Raw genomic sequence first — 15,377 nt, forward strand, 5'->3', positions numbered from 1 at the left:
GGACACCCCCCCCCTCCCCGCGCCAAAGAGGCATCAATATTAGTGTCTACCTCGCTCCCACCAGTGGAAAGAAGGGATGTATGTGTTCCCAGAAAAGGAGTAGATGTTTTGTGGGGTCCTCTGTCTATCCATGTGAAAGTTGCCCCTCTCTGTGGCCCGGCCTGTGGGTTGGTGTCTGAGTATTGCCAGGCAAGACGTGGAGTTGGTATGTTTGTGTATGTTCCTGGATCTGTGTGTGTGTGTGTGTGTGTGTGTGTGTGCTGGGTGCTTGTCTTCTGGAGTCTGAGACTAGTTCTCTCTGCCTGGAGCACGCTTCCCCGCACATCCCATGGCCTCCTCCCTTTCTTCAGTCCACGAAAAGATATCTGCCTCCCGCCCCCATTCCTCTATGCCCCTTATTTTGTGTCTTAGTTTCCGTTTCCTGTAGTTGCTGTGACAAATGACCCAAAACGGAGGGGTTTAAAACAACAGAAATGCACTCTCACGGTTCTGGAGGCCAGACGTCTGAAACCAAGGCGTTGGCAGCCACCGTTCTCCAATGGCCTGAGGGGAGCCTCCTGCCTGCCTGCCTCTGCCACCTTCTGGCAGCTCCAGGCTTTCCTTGGCTTGTGGGTGCCACACCACCCAGTCTCTGACTCTGCAGGGCCTTCTCCTCTTCCTCCCAAGTCTCCCTCTGCCTTGCTCTTAAAAGAACATTATCACTGGATTTAGGGCCCACCTGGAAAATCCAGGATGATATCATCTCTTTAAAAAAAACACACAAAACTATTAAAAAATATATATTTTTTAATTTCAGAGAGGAAAGGAGAGGGAGAGATAGAAACATCAATGATGAGAGAAAAATCATTGATCAGTTGCCTCCTGCATGCTCCCCACTGGGAATCGAGCCCTCAACCCGTTGGCCTGTGCCCTGACCCAGAATTGAACCGTGACCTCCTGGTTCACAGGTCGAAGCTCAACCACTGAGCCACACCAGCTGGGCGAATGATCTCATCTTGATATGTCACTTAGTTACATCTGCAAAGACTCTTTCCAAATACTGTCAGCCACAGGTTCTGGGACGTGGACATTTCTTTCCTAGGGCCACCACTCTATACTATACCATGACCATCATGGCCCCCACTGCCCCCTGCTGGCATGCTGTATACTAACTTGTGATTTGTATATCTTCTCTTCCCCCAAGCTAGCTGTGAGCATCAGGAGGGTGGGACCACTTTTATTGTGTTTGCTGCTGTATTCCAATTGCTAAGAACATAGTAGGTACTTACTGAATGTTGCGTGAATTAATGAGTATGTGTATTTATGGATCCGTTTGCCCATGTGTTTCTTGCCTGTCTTGTGCGTATGTCTGTGTATCTCCTGCCCCTACTGAGCTGTCTTTGCCTACAGGTGCCCACCAGGCTGGGTGGGTGAGCGGTGCCAGCTGGAAGATCCCTGCCATTCGGGCCCCTGTGCTGGTCGTGGTGTCTGCCAGAGCTCGGTGGTAGCAGGCACTGCCCGGTTCTCCTGCCGCTGTCCCCGTGGGTTCAGAGGTAAGGGATGATCTGGAAGGGACCCCGAGGTAGTAAGGGTCTGGCCCACCTAACTCACCCTCTTTTGGTCCCTCCAGGCCCTGACTGCTCCCTGCCAGACCCCTGCCTCAGCAGCCCCTGTGCCCATGGGGCCCGCTGCTCAGTGGGGCCTGATGGCCGCTACATCTGTTCCTGCCCACCTGGCTACCAGGGCCGCAGCTGTCGAAGCGACGTGGATGAGTGCCGGGGGGGCGGTCCCTGCCATCACGGTGGCACGTGCCTCAACACACCTGGCTCTTTCCGCTGCCAGTGCCCAACCGGCTACCTGGGGCCACTGTGTGAGACCCCTGCAGTGCCCTGTGCGCCTTCACCGTGCCGTAACGGAGGCACCTGTAGACAGAATGGCGATCTCACCTATGACTGTGCCTGCCTGCCTGGTGAGGAGGCTGCTCTTGGGGGAGGCAGCAGGGGTGGGAACCCCGCAGGCCAGCCTACAGTCAATACTCGCCTCCTCCTCCCATGCTAGGGTTTGAGGGCCAGAACTGTGAAGTGAATGTGGACGACTGCCCAGGGAACCGGTGCCTAAACGGGGGGACATGTGTCGATGGCGTCAACACCTACAATTGCCAGTGCCCTCCGGAGTGGACAGGTGGGCACTGGGGCTGAAGGGAGCTGGGTGGCAGACGTTGGGTGGGGATGCACCAGTCCAGGTGACTGGGCTGGTGCATCTGTGTGGCACAGGCCAGTTCTGCACAGAGGACGTGGATGAGTGTCAGCTGCAGCCCAATGCGTGCCACAACGGGGGCACCTGCTCTAACACACTGGGTGGCCACAGCTGTGTGTGCGTCAATGGCTGGACCGGTGAGAGCTGTAGTCAGAATATCGATGACTGTGCCACGACCGTGTGCTTCCACGGGGCCACCTGCCACGACCGCGTGGCCTCCTTCTACTGTGCCTGCCCCATGGGCAAGACTGGTGAGTGGCTGTATCCCATGAAGGCAGCAAGGGAGCCATTGATGGTTCTCGAATGGGGGCAAGGATGGCATCTGACTTACTTGAGTGTTAGAATGATTATGCTGGAGGCCAGGTATGGGGAGGAGGGTAAGCCTGGGAGAGGCCTGGGAGGAGGGGTTGTGCATGGTACAGGACAGACGCCATGGACATAGAGAGATATACTGTAAGCAAGAAAGAGAGGAGACCTTTGCAAGTATCAAAGGTCAGAGAAGGTGTTTGGAAGGGGGATTTGAAAATGGAGGGAAGGGCAGAGGGTGCTACAGAAGCAAAGGCTTGAGATAGGACCCTTTCATGTTTCCAACTCATTTTCAAATGATTCAGAAAAAAGGGCAGATAAGTCTTAACAATAGCTGAATCTAGGTTGGTGGGTGTATAAAGCAACCTCTCTGTATGTTTAAAATTTTTCATAATAAACAATTAGGAGAAAATAGCTACTAAATATGCTACAGGTTAATAAGAACAAAACGTAAAACACTATGTGGGTCTGTGGGACCTTTGGACAGAGCGGAGGGTCTGCCCTTGACCTCTGCCTGACCCTTTCCAGGGCTTCTGTGTCACCTGGACGACGCCTGTGTCAGCAATCCCTGCCATGAGGATGCTATCTGCGACACAAACCCGGTGAACGGCCGGGCCATCTGCACTTGTCCACCGGGCTTCACCGGTGGCGCGTGTGACCAGGATGTGGACGAGTGCTCCATTGGTGAGGGGGTCACTGTCTGAGGTGGAAGGCGGGGACAGCTCGCTCCTCCGCGGGCCATACCCACACTGGCTGTGCCTATTTCTGCAGGCGCCAACCCATGTGAGCACCTGGGCAAGTGTGTGAACACACAGGGCTCATTCCTGTGCCAGTGTGGCCGAGGCTATACGGGCCCGCGCTGTGAGTCTGACGTCAATGAGTGCCTATCCGGGCCCTGCCGCAACCAGGCCACATGCCTGGACCGCATAGGCCAGTTCACCTGCATCTGCATGGCAGGTGCGTGGTGGGCGGGGTAGAGGCTAGGCCTAAGGCTGGGTGCAGGCAAGAGAAGCCTGCAGGAAGGGACGAAGGGACGGGGTGGAACTGGGTTCCCAATGGGAGCCTGGGGTGAGGTGGAGGTGGGGCCAGAGTAGAACCTTGTGAGAAGCTGGGGGCGTGGTCAAGTGGAACCAATAGAATCTCCTGCGGAGAGTGGAGTCTGGACCTCAGGACCCACTGTGGGGCGTGAACGATATGGGGGCAGGGGCTGGAGGGAGGTTTAGGTGGAGCCTGCAGACTGTCTTGCTGGGGTGTGCACAAGGCGATCTTGGGCCTTGGGCCTGGGAGCTGGGGACAGGGCATGTCTGTGGACTGGAGAGGGAAGAGGGTGGTCTAAAGGCAAGGTCCATACGGAGTCTCATAAGCCTTGGACTAGTTGGGACCACAGCTTGGTGAGGGTCCAGCCTGAGGACAAAAATTGAACGTAGGGTTTCACTGGGGGGAAGGCCAATGCTTAGGGGAACTGATTGGGAAGGGGAGTACCTACCCCATTGCCCTCTCTTCAGGCCAGAGGGGAACCCCCACGACCCTAATATCCCTCCCTCTCCTCTCCCCCTCCCTCTCCCCCCGGCACCCCCCCCCCCCCCCCAGGCTTCACAGGCACCTACTGCGAGGTGGATATGGACGAGTGTCAGAGCAGCCCCTGTGTCAACGGCGGGGTCTGCAAGGACAGAGTCAATGGCTTCAGCTGCACCTGTCCCTCTGGTGAGGACCTTGGGGCCAGGGAGTGTGAAAAAGAAGGTCCCTGCAGGGGCAAAAGCTCCAGGATGGGAGCCTATGGGAGCCGTGGTAGCAGAAAACCATTGCAATAGAAACCACGTCATGAAAACATTTGAAATGAATGTCAAGCTAAGTAAACGGGCTTCCCACCCATACAAGGCAGAACTGGCGAGGGGTGACGGCTCTGACCCTGTCTGGGCCTCTGCTCACCCCACTCCCTCCCACCTCAGGCTTCAGCGGGGCCCTGTGCCAGCTGGATGTGGATGAGTGCGCGAGCACGCCCTGCAGGAATGGAGCCAAGTGCGTGGACCAACCTGACGGCTACGAGTGCCGCTGCGCGGAGGGTGAGGGCGGGCCCATTCCAGGCCGGCAGGGATTTGGAGGCAGGGCTAGTGGGGGCGAGGGCCAATAGCAGCCTTGGAAAGCGCTTTGGGGCAGGACTGCATCAAGTCAGAGCCAATGACAGCCAGGGGGCGGAGCCAAAAGCTGGTGGGATACTGGGCGCAGATAACTGTGTGAGGCTTGACCAACCCTATCCCTTGGCACCTGCCAGTGTCCCCATTTGCAGGTGAGGGAGAGGCAGAGCTGGGCTGATGGTGTAAGAATTGGAAACGGGGTCACAACTGGGGGTGGGGTTTAACCGTGGAAGGGTCTTGGCCCGGGGGGCGAATTTTGTAGCTTGTAGCTGGATGCCGTGGAGGCCCACTAGGGACGGGGTCGGAATTGCTCCCGCTTTCTGCCGTCTCGATGGGCCCGAGGCAGAGCTGAGCCAGGACTGATTGGGGGCACGGCTGTGAGCAGGACCTTGGCAAGTGGGCGGAGCCTGACCCTCTGGCCCTGCAGGCTTTGAGGGCACACTGTGTGAGCTCAACGTGGACGACTGCTCTCCCGACCCGTGCCACCACGGGCGCTGCGTGGACGGCATCGCCAGCTTCTCCTGTGCCTGTGCCCCGGGCTACACTGGCACGCGCTGCGAGAGCCAGGTGAACGAGTGCCGCAGCCAGCCCTGCCGCCACGGGGGCAAATGCCTAGATCTGGTGGACAAATACCTCTGCCGCTGCCCTCCTGGCACCACAGGTGGGACCGAGGGCTGGGCTGGGGCGGCAACCGCACATCCCGAGGGTTTCAAGAGTTCGGGAACGGTGTTCCTGGCGCTGCCACCCCTGTCTCGTTCCCCTTCTGCAGGTGTGAACTGTGAGGTGAACATCGATGACTGTGCCAGCAACCCCTGCACCTTTGGAATTTGCCGGGACGGTATCAATCGCTATGACTGTGTCTGCCAGCCTGGCTTCACAGGTGGGCAAGCGGCTGCCATGGAAAGGGGGTCCTTAGAGGGTGAGGGTGAAATCACCCATCTTTCCTGGCCGGGTTTTGCCCCTCTCTTTGCACTGGCTTGTCCAGTGAGAGTGTCCACACTTTATGGTCTCTCTGTTGGTCACCAAGTTGTCCCCATATTGGCTCAGGTTTATCCTGGAACATAGATGAGGGGGTTCTGATGGGAGGGGGGTGTTTCTGAGTGGGGCCGAGGTAATTTCCAGTGAAAGGGAAAGTGACTTCATGTAGGTTTGGGGGTGAAGTTGATCTGGGGCAGGGCCGCTCTGGGTTGAGGAGGTGGCTGTTCTGGTTTGCAGAAGAGCTGGTGTGTTAGGAGGCGGAGCCTGTCCCCGCTGCCGGGCGTGGCTGTGCTCAGGGGCCCAGGCTGTCCCTCTCTGTGGGCCCGGTTGTCCTTGTCTTTGGCTGAGGTTGCCTGTGTGCTCCCCAGGGCCTCTCTGCAACATGGAGATCAACGAGTGTGCGTCCAGCCCCTGCGGGGAGGGCGGCTCCTGTGTGGATGGGGAAGACGGCTTCCGCTGCCTCTGCCCACCTGGCTCCCTGCCTCCGCTGTGCCTGCCCCCCAGCCACCCCTGTGCTCAGGAGCCCTGCCATCACGGCGTCTGCCATGACGCGCCAGGAGGGTGAGGCCTTGTCCCATCTCATGACCCAACCCCCCCCCCCCCCCGCCTTGTCTCTCCGCCCACTTGCTGGCCCTGACTGCCTCCCCCTCCAGGTTCCGCTGTGTGTGCGATCCTGGCTGGAGTGGCCCCCAGTGCAGCCAGAGTCTCACTCGAGATGCCTGCGAGTCTCAACCCTGCGGGGCTGGTGGCACCTGCACCAGCAATGGAATGGACTTCCACTGCACCTGTCCCCCTGGCATGCAGGGTGTGTGCCCCCACGTTTCCCGCCCAGGCTCTCCTGCCTCCCTCTCCCTTCTTCCTTCTTCCTTCTCTCTGCTCCACTCTCTTCCTCCTGTATGTTTGCCCTTCTTTCTTGTTCTTTTTTCCCCTTGCAGCCTGGGAGGTGGGGATCAAGGTGGGGACGCTAGGGGGAGATGGGAACAAGAAATCTCTTCAGACTATTTCACTCTGCCTGCCCACCACAGGCCATCAGTGTGAGCTGCTGTCCCCCTGTGCCCCGAACCCCTGTGAGCACGGGGGCCACTGCGAGCCCGGTCCTGGCCATCTGGCTGTCTGCTCCTGCCCCCCTGGCTGGCAAGGTACATGAGCTTCCTCCTCCTCCTCCTCATCTTCCTCTTCCTTCTCCCCTTCCCCTCTCCTCCCTGGGGACCCAGTGGGGGACTCACCCTTGACCCTGCCTCTCCGGGAAGCTTCCTTTTGGAAAGGGACAGAGCTGGACACAGACATGGCAGCCCCTATGGTCACTGCTAGAGAAGAAGAAGGGCGAGGTGGCTGGGGAAGCTCGGTTTCAGGCTGGGATTTGGGGACAGCTTCCTGGAGGAGCAAAGCTCAGAGCGTACAGTCAGCACCCGCTGCAGCAGGAAGGCGGTCCTAGGGCAGCCTGTACAGAATGCCCAGGCCGGTGAGGCAGAGCTTGTCCTTGCATTCACCTCGCAGCCTTTAGGTCCTTCCTGTGTGACAGGCACCCTCGGACCCTCCCCTGTGCCCTCTAACCCTAGATGTCACCTTATCTCCCACCCCAGGCCCTCGATGCCAGCAGGACGTAGACGAGTGTGCTGGCCCCTCGCCCTGCGGCCCCCATGGGACCTGCACCAACCTGGCGGGGAGTTTTAGTTGCACCTGCCATGGGGGGTATAGTGGCTCTTCCTGTGACCAGGACATCGATGACTGTGACCCCAGTGAGTTCAGGGGAGCCTGTGGGGGGTGCTGTCCTAGGAAACATGTTCATGAAGCCTGCACTGTGTGCTGGGCATTGTGCTTTAATTTCACCTCCATAGTTCTCTTATTTTTTCCATTTTACTCCCGGAACTGAGACCTAAAGAGGTCACGTGACTTGCCTGAGGTCGCGGAGCAGGTAAGGGATACGTTGGGATCGGAGCACACGTCTGCCTGACGCTCAGTCTCTGGGAGCAAGCAAGTTAGGATTGTGGGTAAAGTATGAGATCAGAGGCCCCTAGTGAGTTCTCCAGGAGTGCTGTCCTACAGACAACGCCAGCCACACAAGCAATTACAATTTTTCGAGTACTCACACTTAAAAAGTTAAAAAAACAAGAAAGGTGATATTATATTTAATAATAGGTCATTTAACCTAATATATAAAATTATAATTTCAACATATAATCAATAGAAAATTACTGAGATATTTTACATTCTTCTTTTTAAAAAATCCTCACTCGAGGATATATTTTTTTTTCCATTGAGGGGAGGGAGGAGGAGGGAAGGAAGGGAGAGAGAGAAAGAGAGAGAGAAACATCAATTGGTTACCTCCCACACTTGCCCTGGTCTGGGGCCAGGGATCAAACCTGTGATCCATTGGTCCAAGGGCCGAATCTCTAACCACTGAACAACACAACCAGGGCTCCATTCTTCCTCTTTTTAAATTTATTTTAAAAAATATATATATATATTAAGTCTTCAGAATCCGAAATCTGGTGTTTATTTTACACTTACAACACATCTCAATTTGGGCCAGCCACATGTCAAGGTCTAAATAGCCACATGTGGCCAGTGGCCACTATACTGGCCAGTACAGGTCTGGAGGAAGCCCCCTGTGCTGAGTCAAGGGATTAAGCAGACACAACTGACAGTATGTGCTTAATAGCTCAAAAGGCCCTTTAGTTCTGCCAAGCTCTTCCTCTTCCACAGAGGTGAGGTTCCCAGAGAAGGGAGGGGATGCGGCAACAAAGGGGGATTTAACACTCTGAGCAAATGTGCCCTTTCCAAATAAGCCTGTTCTACGTCCAAGTTCCCGCTATGCAAGGCCTGGCCGGGTCAGTAAGGGCTGATGGGGGCCTGGGTGAGTGACCAGACCTCGTTCCCTCTGACCACAGACCCCTGCCTGAATGGTGGCTCCTGTCAGGACCGTGTGGGCTCCTTCTCCTGCTCCTGCCTCCCAGGCTTCGCTGGCCCCCGCTGCGCCCGCGACGTGGACGAGTGTCTGAGCAGTCCCTGTGGCCCGGGCACCTGCACCGACCACGTGGCCTCCTTCACCTGCACCTGCCCCCCTGGCTATGGCGGCTTCCGCTGTGAGCAGAACCTACCCGACTGCAGCCCCAGGTGGGTGGGCCCTCTACTGGGAGCTCAGGGACCCTGGCTTCGGGTGGGGCATGGGACCTGAGCAGGAGTGGGGCTAAGAAGGGTGGGTCCTCAGGTTGGCACCCAACTCAGGACCCTGGTGCCTGATGGGGCAGTGTGGGAAGGGGCAGGGTCATCTTAGAGATGCTGGTCTCTAAGGGGGTGAGACCAGACCAGAGGGGGGCCTCCACGTGGTTCCCACCTCAGTGCTGAAGTACCTGGTAAATTGGGGCTAAGGGACAGGACAGGGCTGCAGTCTCTCCTGGCGGGTGGTAGGGGGTAGGGGTCCAAGTAGATGCATTCAAGGCTAGGCAGGGCCCCGGGTGGAGGGCGGGGCCTCCAAGGGGGCGGGGCCTGACCCACCCCCGCTTTCCCTCCAGCTCCTGCTTCAACGGCGGGACCTGCTTGGACGGAGTGAACTCTTTCAGCTGTCTTTGCCGCCCTGGCTACACTGGCGCGCACTGCCAGCAGGAGGCCAACCCCTGCCTCTCCCGGCCCTGTCTGCACGGGGGCGTCTGCACGGCCACCTACCCTGGCTTCATCTGCGCCTGTCCAGAGGGCTTCACTGGCGCTCAGTGTCAGGTGGGTGGGGTCACTGGGAAGTGGGTTTTGGGGGGAGTGCCTGGAGGGGTGCCCTGGGGGAGGGGCCTGTCTGGGATCCTGGGCAGGGGGCCTGCTGGGCACCCTGGGGGAGAATCTGGGGAGTGATTTCTGGGGGTCGCTGCGCGCTGACACTGTGGGCTTCCCCTGCAGACCCTGGTAGACTGGTGCAGCCTTGAGCCTTGTCAGAACGGGGGTCGCTGTGCCCAGACGGGGGCCTCTTTCTACTGCCTCTGTCCCCCGGGGTGGAGCGGCAGCCTCTGTGACGTCCAAAGCCTGCCCTGCAGAGAGGCTGCGGCCCAGATGGGTGAGCGGGAGCGTGTGGCTGGTGTGTGCATGTACTTCCTGCCAGTGTGAGCCCAGTGAGGCTGTGACAGGACACACGGGCGGGATGGGGTGTGCGGCTGCGTGTGACTGTGTGGCATGGCTACCTGGTGTGTGTGTCCGTCCCCATAAGACCCCTGGAATGATGTGTGCAGCGGACGCCTGAGCTGGTGTGGGCCGCAAACGTGTCTGTGTCCGTGATGAGAGCTGTGCAGTTTAGAGGGATGTGTGACAGCCTGATGGAGGTGGTGGGACCCTGGTGACGGGGGGCAGCAGGGATGTGAGGTGGTGCTGTGTGTGCGGTGGGTGGGGTGGGGAGTGCGTGCCTGACACCCCTCTCTGTGCAGGGGTGCGGCCGGAGCAGCTGTGCCAGGCTGGGGGGCAGTGTGTGGACAAGGAGGGCTCCCACTACTGCGTGTGCCCGGCGGGCCGCACAGGCAGCCACTGCGAGCAAGAGGCGGACCCCTGCTCGGCCCGGCCCTGCCAGCACGGGGGCACTTGCCAAGGCTACATGGGGGGCTATGTGTGCGAGGTAAGGGGCCCCCAGGGGAGGGCGGAGGGGGACGGGTCACATGTAGGTGTGTCTGGGCACACAGGTCTGTGTGTCTGTAGCCTGGTGTGGGTGTGTCTCTCTAGGCCAGTCTGGTTTTTCTGTTTGTTTGCTTGTTTTGTTTTTTGTTAAATCTCACCCAAGGATATTTTTTTCCATTGAATTTTAGAGAGAAAGTGGAAGGGGTGGGGGGGAGACGGGGAGAGAGGGAGAAAGAGAGATAAACATCAATGTGCAAGAGACACATTGGTTGCCTCCTGCATGCATCCCCCACCGAGGCTGCGGATTGAACCTGCAACCCAAGTACATGCCCTTGACTAGAATTGAACCCGAGACCCTTTGGTGCGTGGGCCAATGCTCTAACCACTGGGCACACCAGCCAGGGCGTCATGACTGGGCTTTTACTTTTTTTAAAAAAAGTATATACTTCTTAAAAAATAAATTATTTTTTATTGATTTAAGATAGGAAGGGAGAGGGAGAAAGAGATAGAAACATCAACGATGAGAGAGAATCATTGATCGGCTGCCTCTTGCACGTCCCCCACTGGGGATCGAGCCCACAACCCAGGCACGTGCCCTTGGCTGGAATCGAACCTAGGACCCTTCAGTCCGACGCTCTATCCACTGAGCCAAACCGGCTAGGGCCGGGCTTTTACTTTAGTGACCGAGTATGCCTTTGTGGGTGTGACCCTGGGTATCTCTGGGGGTGTTTCTGTCTGGGTGTGTGTCTGTCTTTGGTTGGCTCCTAGGCATACCTGTGTCTCTGTGCATGGTGTCTCTTTGGGCATGAAGGCACGTGCAGGTGTCTGAGTGTGCGTTCCTGCTTGTGTGTCTCGGGGATATGTGGGTATCTGGGTGTTTCTGCTGTGTGTCTGTAGGAGTGTGTCCATCTGCATTGGGTCCTCTGCGTCGGGGAGTGTGTTTTCCGCACACGGGGCATGTCTGTGTTTTGGGCGACTGTGTGTGTGTGTCTTTCTGTGCTGGGAGTTTCTGTCTTCACGGGGAGTGTCTGTGCCCCTCGGGGCTGAGCGGGTCCCTGTCTCGCCCTCACCGCAGTGTCCAGCTGGCTACGCTGGTGACAACTGTGAGGCTGACGTGGATGAGTGTGCCTCTGGGCCCTGCCAGCATGGGGGCTTCTGCATTGACCTGGTGGCCCGATTCCTCTGCTCCTGTCCTCCTGGGACGCTCGGTATGCCAGGGCCAGGGGTGGGGACGGGCTGGGAGGCTGGGTCTCTGTCCGCCCCTGACTCCGCCCCTAATCTTCCTTCCCCCAGGGGTTCTCTGTGAGATTAATGAGGACGACTGTGGCCCAGGCCCACCCCAGGACCCAGGTCCCAGGTGCTTGCACAATGGCACCTGTGTGGACCTGGTGGGCGGCTTCCGCTGTACCTGCCCCCCAGGCTACACTGGCCTGCGCTGCGAGGCCGATATCAACGAGTGTCGCCCGGGCGCCTGCCACGCGGCTCACACCCGGGACTGCCTGCAGGACCCAGGGGGGGGCTTCCGCTGCCTTTGCCGAGCCGGCTTCACAGGTAAGGGTGGGACAGGGGGCTGGCCTAGGCTCCGGCCTGTGTTCCCCCACTGTGGCTGATCCTCGGGCTCCTGGCTGCCCAGGTCCCCGCTGTCAGACTGTCCTGTCTCCCTGCGAGTCCCAGCCGTGCCAGCATGGAGGCCAGTGCCGGCCCGGCCCAGGCTCTGGGGGTGCACTGAGCTTCACCTGCCATTGTGTCTCGGTAAGTGGGGGTGGCTGGTCACACCAGGGTCTCTGTGGCCTGGTGGGAGGGCGTGCCTTTAGGGGAGAAGAGGCGCCAGGGAAACGGGGTTCTGGGAAATGTTGACATTACCTGGAAGTCGTGGGAAGGGGTGAGGCTGGGGCTGGGAGGCGTGGCTTCTTGGGGAAGGCAAGGCGTGTGTGCACAGTGGGGATGGGATTCCAGGGGGAGGGGGAGAGGTTTGGTAAGACCTGCGGAGACTGGAGGCCCAAGCGTTCCCGAGTCCTGACCCCCATCCTTCCCTCTCTCTCCCTGTCTCCACCCCCTGCCCCGGGCTTTCTTTTTTCTCTCCCCCCCCCCCCCCCCCCCCGCAGCCGTTCTGGGGCCCGCGGTGTGAGCGGGTGGCGCGATCCTGCCGGGAGCTGCAGTGCCCCGCGGGCATCCCGTGCCAGCAGACGGTCCGCGGGCCGCGCTGCGCCTGCCCCGGGGGGCTGTCAGGGTCTGCCTGCCGCGGCGTCCTGGAGCCGCCGCCGGGGGCCACCAACGCCAGCTGCCTGGTCTCCCCCTGCCTGCACGGGGGCTCGTGCATCCCGGAACCTTCCGCGCCCTTCTTCCGCTGCGCGTGCGCTCCCGGCTGGGCCGGGCCCCGCTGCGAGGTGCTGGCGGCGGCGGCGCCCGAGGCCCCGGAGGAGCCGCTGTGCCCGAGCGCCGCCTGCGAGGCCAAGAGCGGGGACCAGCGCTGCGACCGGGAATGCAACAGCCCGGGCTGCGGCTGGGACGGCGGCGACTGCTCGCTGAGCGTGGGCGACCCCTGGCGGCAGTGCGCGGCGCTGCAGTGCTGGCGCCTCTTCAACAACAGCCGCTGCGACCCCGCCTGCAGCTCCCCCGCCTGCCTCTACGACAACTTTGACTGCCGGGCTGGAGGCCGCGAGCGCACCTGCAAGTGAGCCCCTCCCTCTGTCTGTCTGTTCAGGGGCCCCGCCTCTGTGCATCTAGCCATCCATCCATTCACCCCAGCCTGTGTCTTGTCTGTCCACGGGTCCTGCCTCTCTCTCTGTCCATTCATTTGCCTTGGTCTGTCTGCCTGTCAGTCCATCCTTAGACTGTTGGGCTGTTCATTCATTTGCCCTGTCCGCTCCTTAGTGTACCTGTCCTGCCCAGCTGAGTGCCACTTCTGTCTGTTGGTCCATCCTTGTCCTTGTGCCCTCTCTGTCCATCCTTGTGCCCTGCCCGTCCCAACGTTCCCATCTGTCTGTCCATCCATGTACCCGCCTCTCTCTTTTTCTGTGTACTTCTGCACTCCATCTTTCCCTCCCTGTGCCCCGTTTGTCCATCTCGCTGTCCACTCATGAATTCCTTTTGCCCCTCTGTGCACCAAGCTGTATGTTGTCCATCTCATCTGTGCATCTGTCTGTTTGTATGCCAGTCTGTCTGTCCACGTGCCCCCTATATCAGTCCATCTGACCATCTTTGTGTCCCACCTGTTCATCTATTCTCCTTGTCCACGAACCCCTTTGCCCTTTTCTATGCCCACACAGCTGTGCTTGCCCTTGCCTGCCTGTCCTGCCCCTCTCTGTGTCTACTCATGCCCCCATCTGTCTGTCCCATGCATTCCATCTGTCCATCCTGGGCTCTGTCCCTTCTGTCCCACTGCTTCATTTTCCTCCTTAGCATGTAATCTACATAGCATTCTGTGTGTGTGTTTACATTTAGCGTTTACTGCCGTGTAAATGAAATGCTGTTATTCTCTCTCATTTGTCTCCTTCACCATCTGTCCCCCAACCCCCGGAATGCCATCTCCACGTGTTCACGGGCATGCCTGGGCCTATGCTGGGTGCCCGCAGCAGGCTCAGCACCTGCCAGGTGTTACCCATAGTGATTTATTCATAGTTACTGAGCGAGTGGCTGGATTTTCAGAAAGCCTGATGTATTCGGATACATCCCGGTCCTCTGCTTGCTGTCTGATCCCCTTCTGTCTCCGGAGCTGGGGTGTTCTGTGTGTGTGTGTGTGTGTGTGGGGGGGGGGGAGCTGGAGGCCCCCTGACGGTGCCCCCTTCTGCCCCCAGTCCGGTCTATGAGAAGTACTGCGCGGACCACTTTGCAGACGGCCGCTGCGACCAGGGCTGCAACACGGAGGAGTGCGGCTGGGACGGGCTGGACTGCGCGGGCGAGGTGCCGGCGCTGCTGGCCCGCGGCATGCTGGTGCTCACCGTGCTGCTGCCGCCCACGGAGGTGCTGCACTCCGGCACCGACTTCCTGCAGCGGCTCAGCGCCATCCTGCGCACTTCGCTGCGCTTCCGCCTGGACGAGCGCGGCCAGGCCATGGTCTTCCCTTACCACCGGCAGGACCCTGGCTCGGAAGCCCCGCACTTGCGCGAGCTGGGCCCCGAGGTGATTGGGTGAGTGGCTGTACCCTGAGGCACTGCGTGGGGGACGGGAGGGTGCACCGCGGGGCAGGTCTGGTGTGTTTCACTTCCCTAACATCTTGGGGAGCCTTCTTGTTGACAGTAAGTCCAGCACGTCTCAGCCTTGACAGCGTGAACATTTGGGGCGGGAGCATTCTTTGCTGCGGGGTGTCCTGTGCACTGTAGACTGTTGGGCAGCATCCCTGGCTTCCACCCACTAGATACAAGTAGCTGCCCACCCCCAAGATACGGGCAAGGGGAGCAGAATTGCCCCTGGATATAGACCTACCTCTTTCTGGAGAGGCAGGGGTATAGCAGAGTCGTTAAGAACTTGTGTAGTTTTTTCTTAGAAATGGAAAGCATAGGTTGGTGGCCTGGTCTACCGGGCCGGACAGTGCCAGAGAGCCGTGTGGTCTCTGACACAGAGGAAGGATGAGTTTTAGAGATGGCGGCGTGGGCTCCGATGGGATGCAGCTGGGCTAGGGGGGATGGAAGAGGGTGGCTTATGTGCCAGACCCTGGCTGGGGTGAGCAAGTGGCTGGAGGGCGTGTTATGCCCAGAGTTCAGGGTCCCCAATAATCAACCACCAGGGAGCCTTTTCTCCGATGCAAAAGCAAAGAGTCTTTATTCAAACCCGGGTTTGGCTCCCAGCCTCCTCCTGACGCAGCAGTGGGGCCAGAGAGAGAACCCCGGGAGAGCGGTAGGTTATAAAGGGTTGGTCATTTGGGTGGGCTTAGGGAAGTGACGTGGGTTACAGAGATTGCCTAATTTGGACTGAGTCTACTTCTCTACACTCCTATTGGCAGGTTTATGCAACTGTTACATTCTCGCGGTTTTCTAAGAAAAAGGAGTCATATACATAGTTACACAGGATGGAGGGTACAGTACATTTTGTGCTGGCCTGCTCTGCCCTTTCAGGCGTCTCACCAAATTGAGGACACAGGGTGGAAAATAGGGTTGCTTTGGGGCTTGTAGCATCTGAGGAGTCTGGAGATCC

General features: G+C 58.8%; 1 protein-coding gene across 1 annotated transcript in view; it reads left to right on the top strand.

Moving 5' to 3' along the window:
- Window positions 1–15,377, top strand: part of NOTCH3 (notch receptor 3) — a 33,142-nt gene that overhangs the window by 6,006 nt on the left and 11,759 nt on the right. Inside the window, exons 3-25 of the mRNA XM_079770580.1 lie at window positions 1,390–1,532; window positions 1,610–1,948; window positions 2,038–2,160; window positions 2,253–2,486; window positions 3,070–3,225; window positions 3,313–3,498; window positions 4,132–4,245; window positions 4,491–4,604; window positions 5,104–5,337; window positions 5,446–5,556; window positions 6,023–6,215; window positions 6,308–6,459; window positions 6,680–6,793; window positions 7,238–7,393; window positions 8,546–8,771; window positions 9,170–9,371; window positions 9,543–9,696; window positions 10,061–10,245; window positions 11,320–11,452; window positions 11,538–11,795; window positions 11,878–11,996; window positions 12,350–12,918; window positions 14,042–14,374. Of these exons, the coding sequence (XP_079626706.1) occupies window positions 1,390–1,532; window positions 1,610–1,948; window positions 2,038–2,160; window positions 2,253–2,486; window positions 3,070–3,225; window positions 3,313–3,498; window positions 4,132–4,245; window positions 4,491–4,604; window positions 5,104–5,337; window positions 5,446–5,556; window positions 6,023–6,215; window positions 6,308–6,459; window positions 6,680–6,793; window positions 7,238–7,393; window positions 8,546–8,771; window positions 9,170–9,371; window positions 9,543–9,696; window positions 10,061–10,245; window positions 11,320–11,452; window positions 11,538–11,795; window positions 11,878–11,996; window positions 12,350–12,918; window positions 14,042–14,374 (4,548 nt within the window). The remainder of the gene's footprint in view (window positions 1–1,389; window positions 1,533–1,609; window positions 1,949–2,037; window positions 2,161–2,252; window positions 2,487–3,069; window positions 3,226–3,312; window positions 3,499–4,131; window positions 4,246–4,490; window positions 4,605–5,103; window positions 5,338–5,445; window positions 5,557–6,022; window positions 6,216–6,307; window positions 6,460–6,679; window positions 6,794–7,237; window positions 7,394–8,545; window positions 8,772–9,169; window positions 9,372–9,542; window positions 9,697–10,060; window positions 10,246–11,319; window positions 11,453–11,537; window positions 11,796–11,877; window positions 11,997–12,349; window positions 12,919–14,041; window positions 14,375–15,377) is intronic.

This window comes from Cnephaeus nilssonii (assembly GCF_951640355.1).
Source record: "Cnephaeus nilssonii genome assembly, chromosome: 5".
Lineage (NCBI taxonomy): Eukaryota > Metazoa > Chordata > Mammalia > Chiroptera > Vespertilionidae > Cnephaeus > Cnephaeus nilssonii.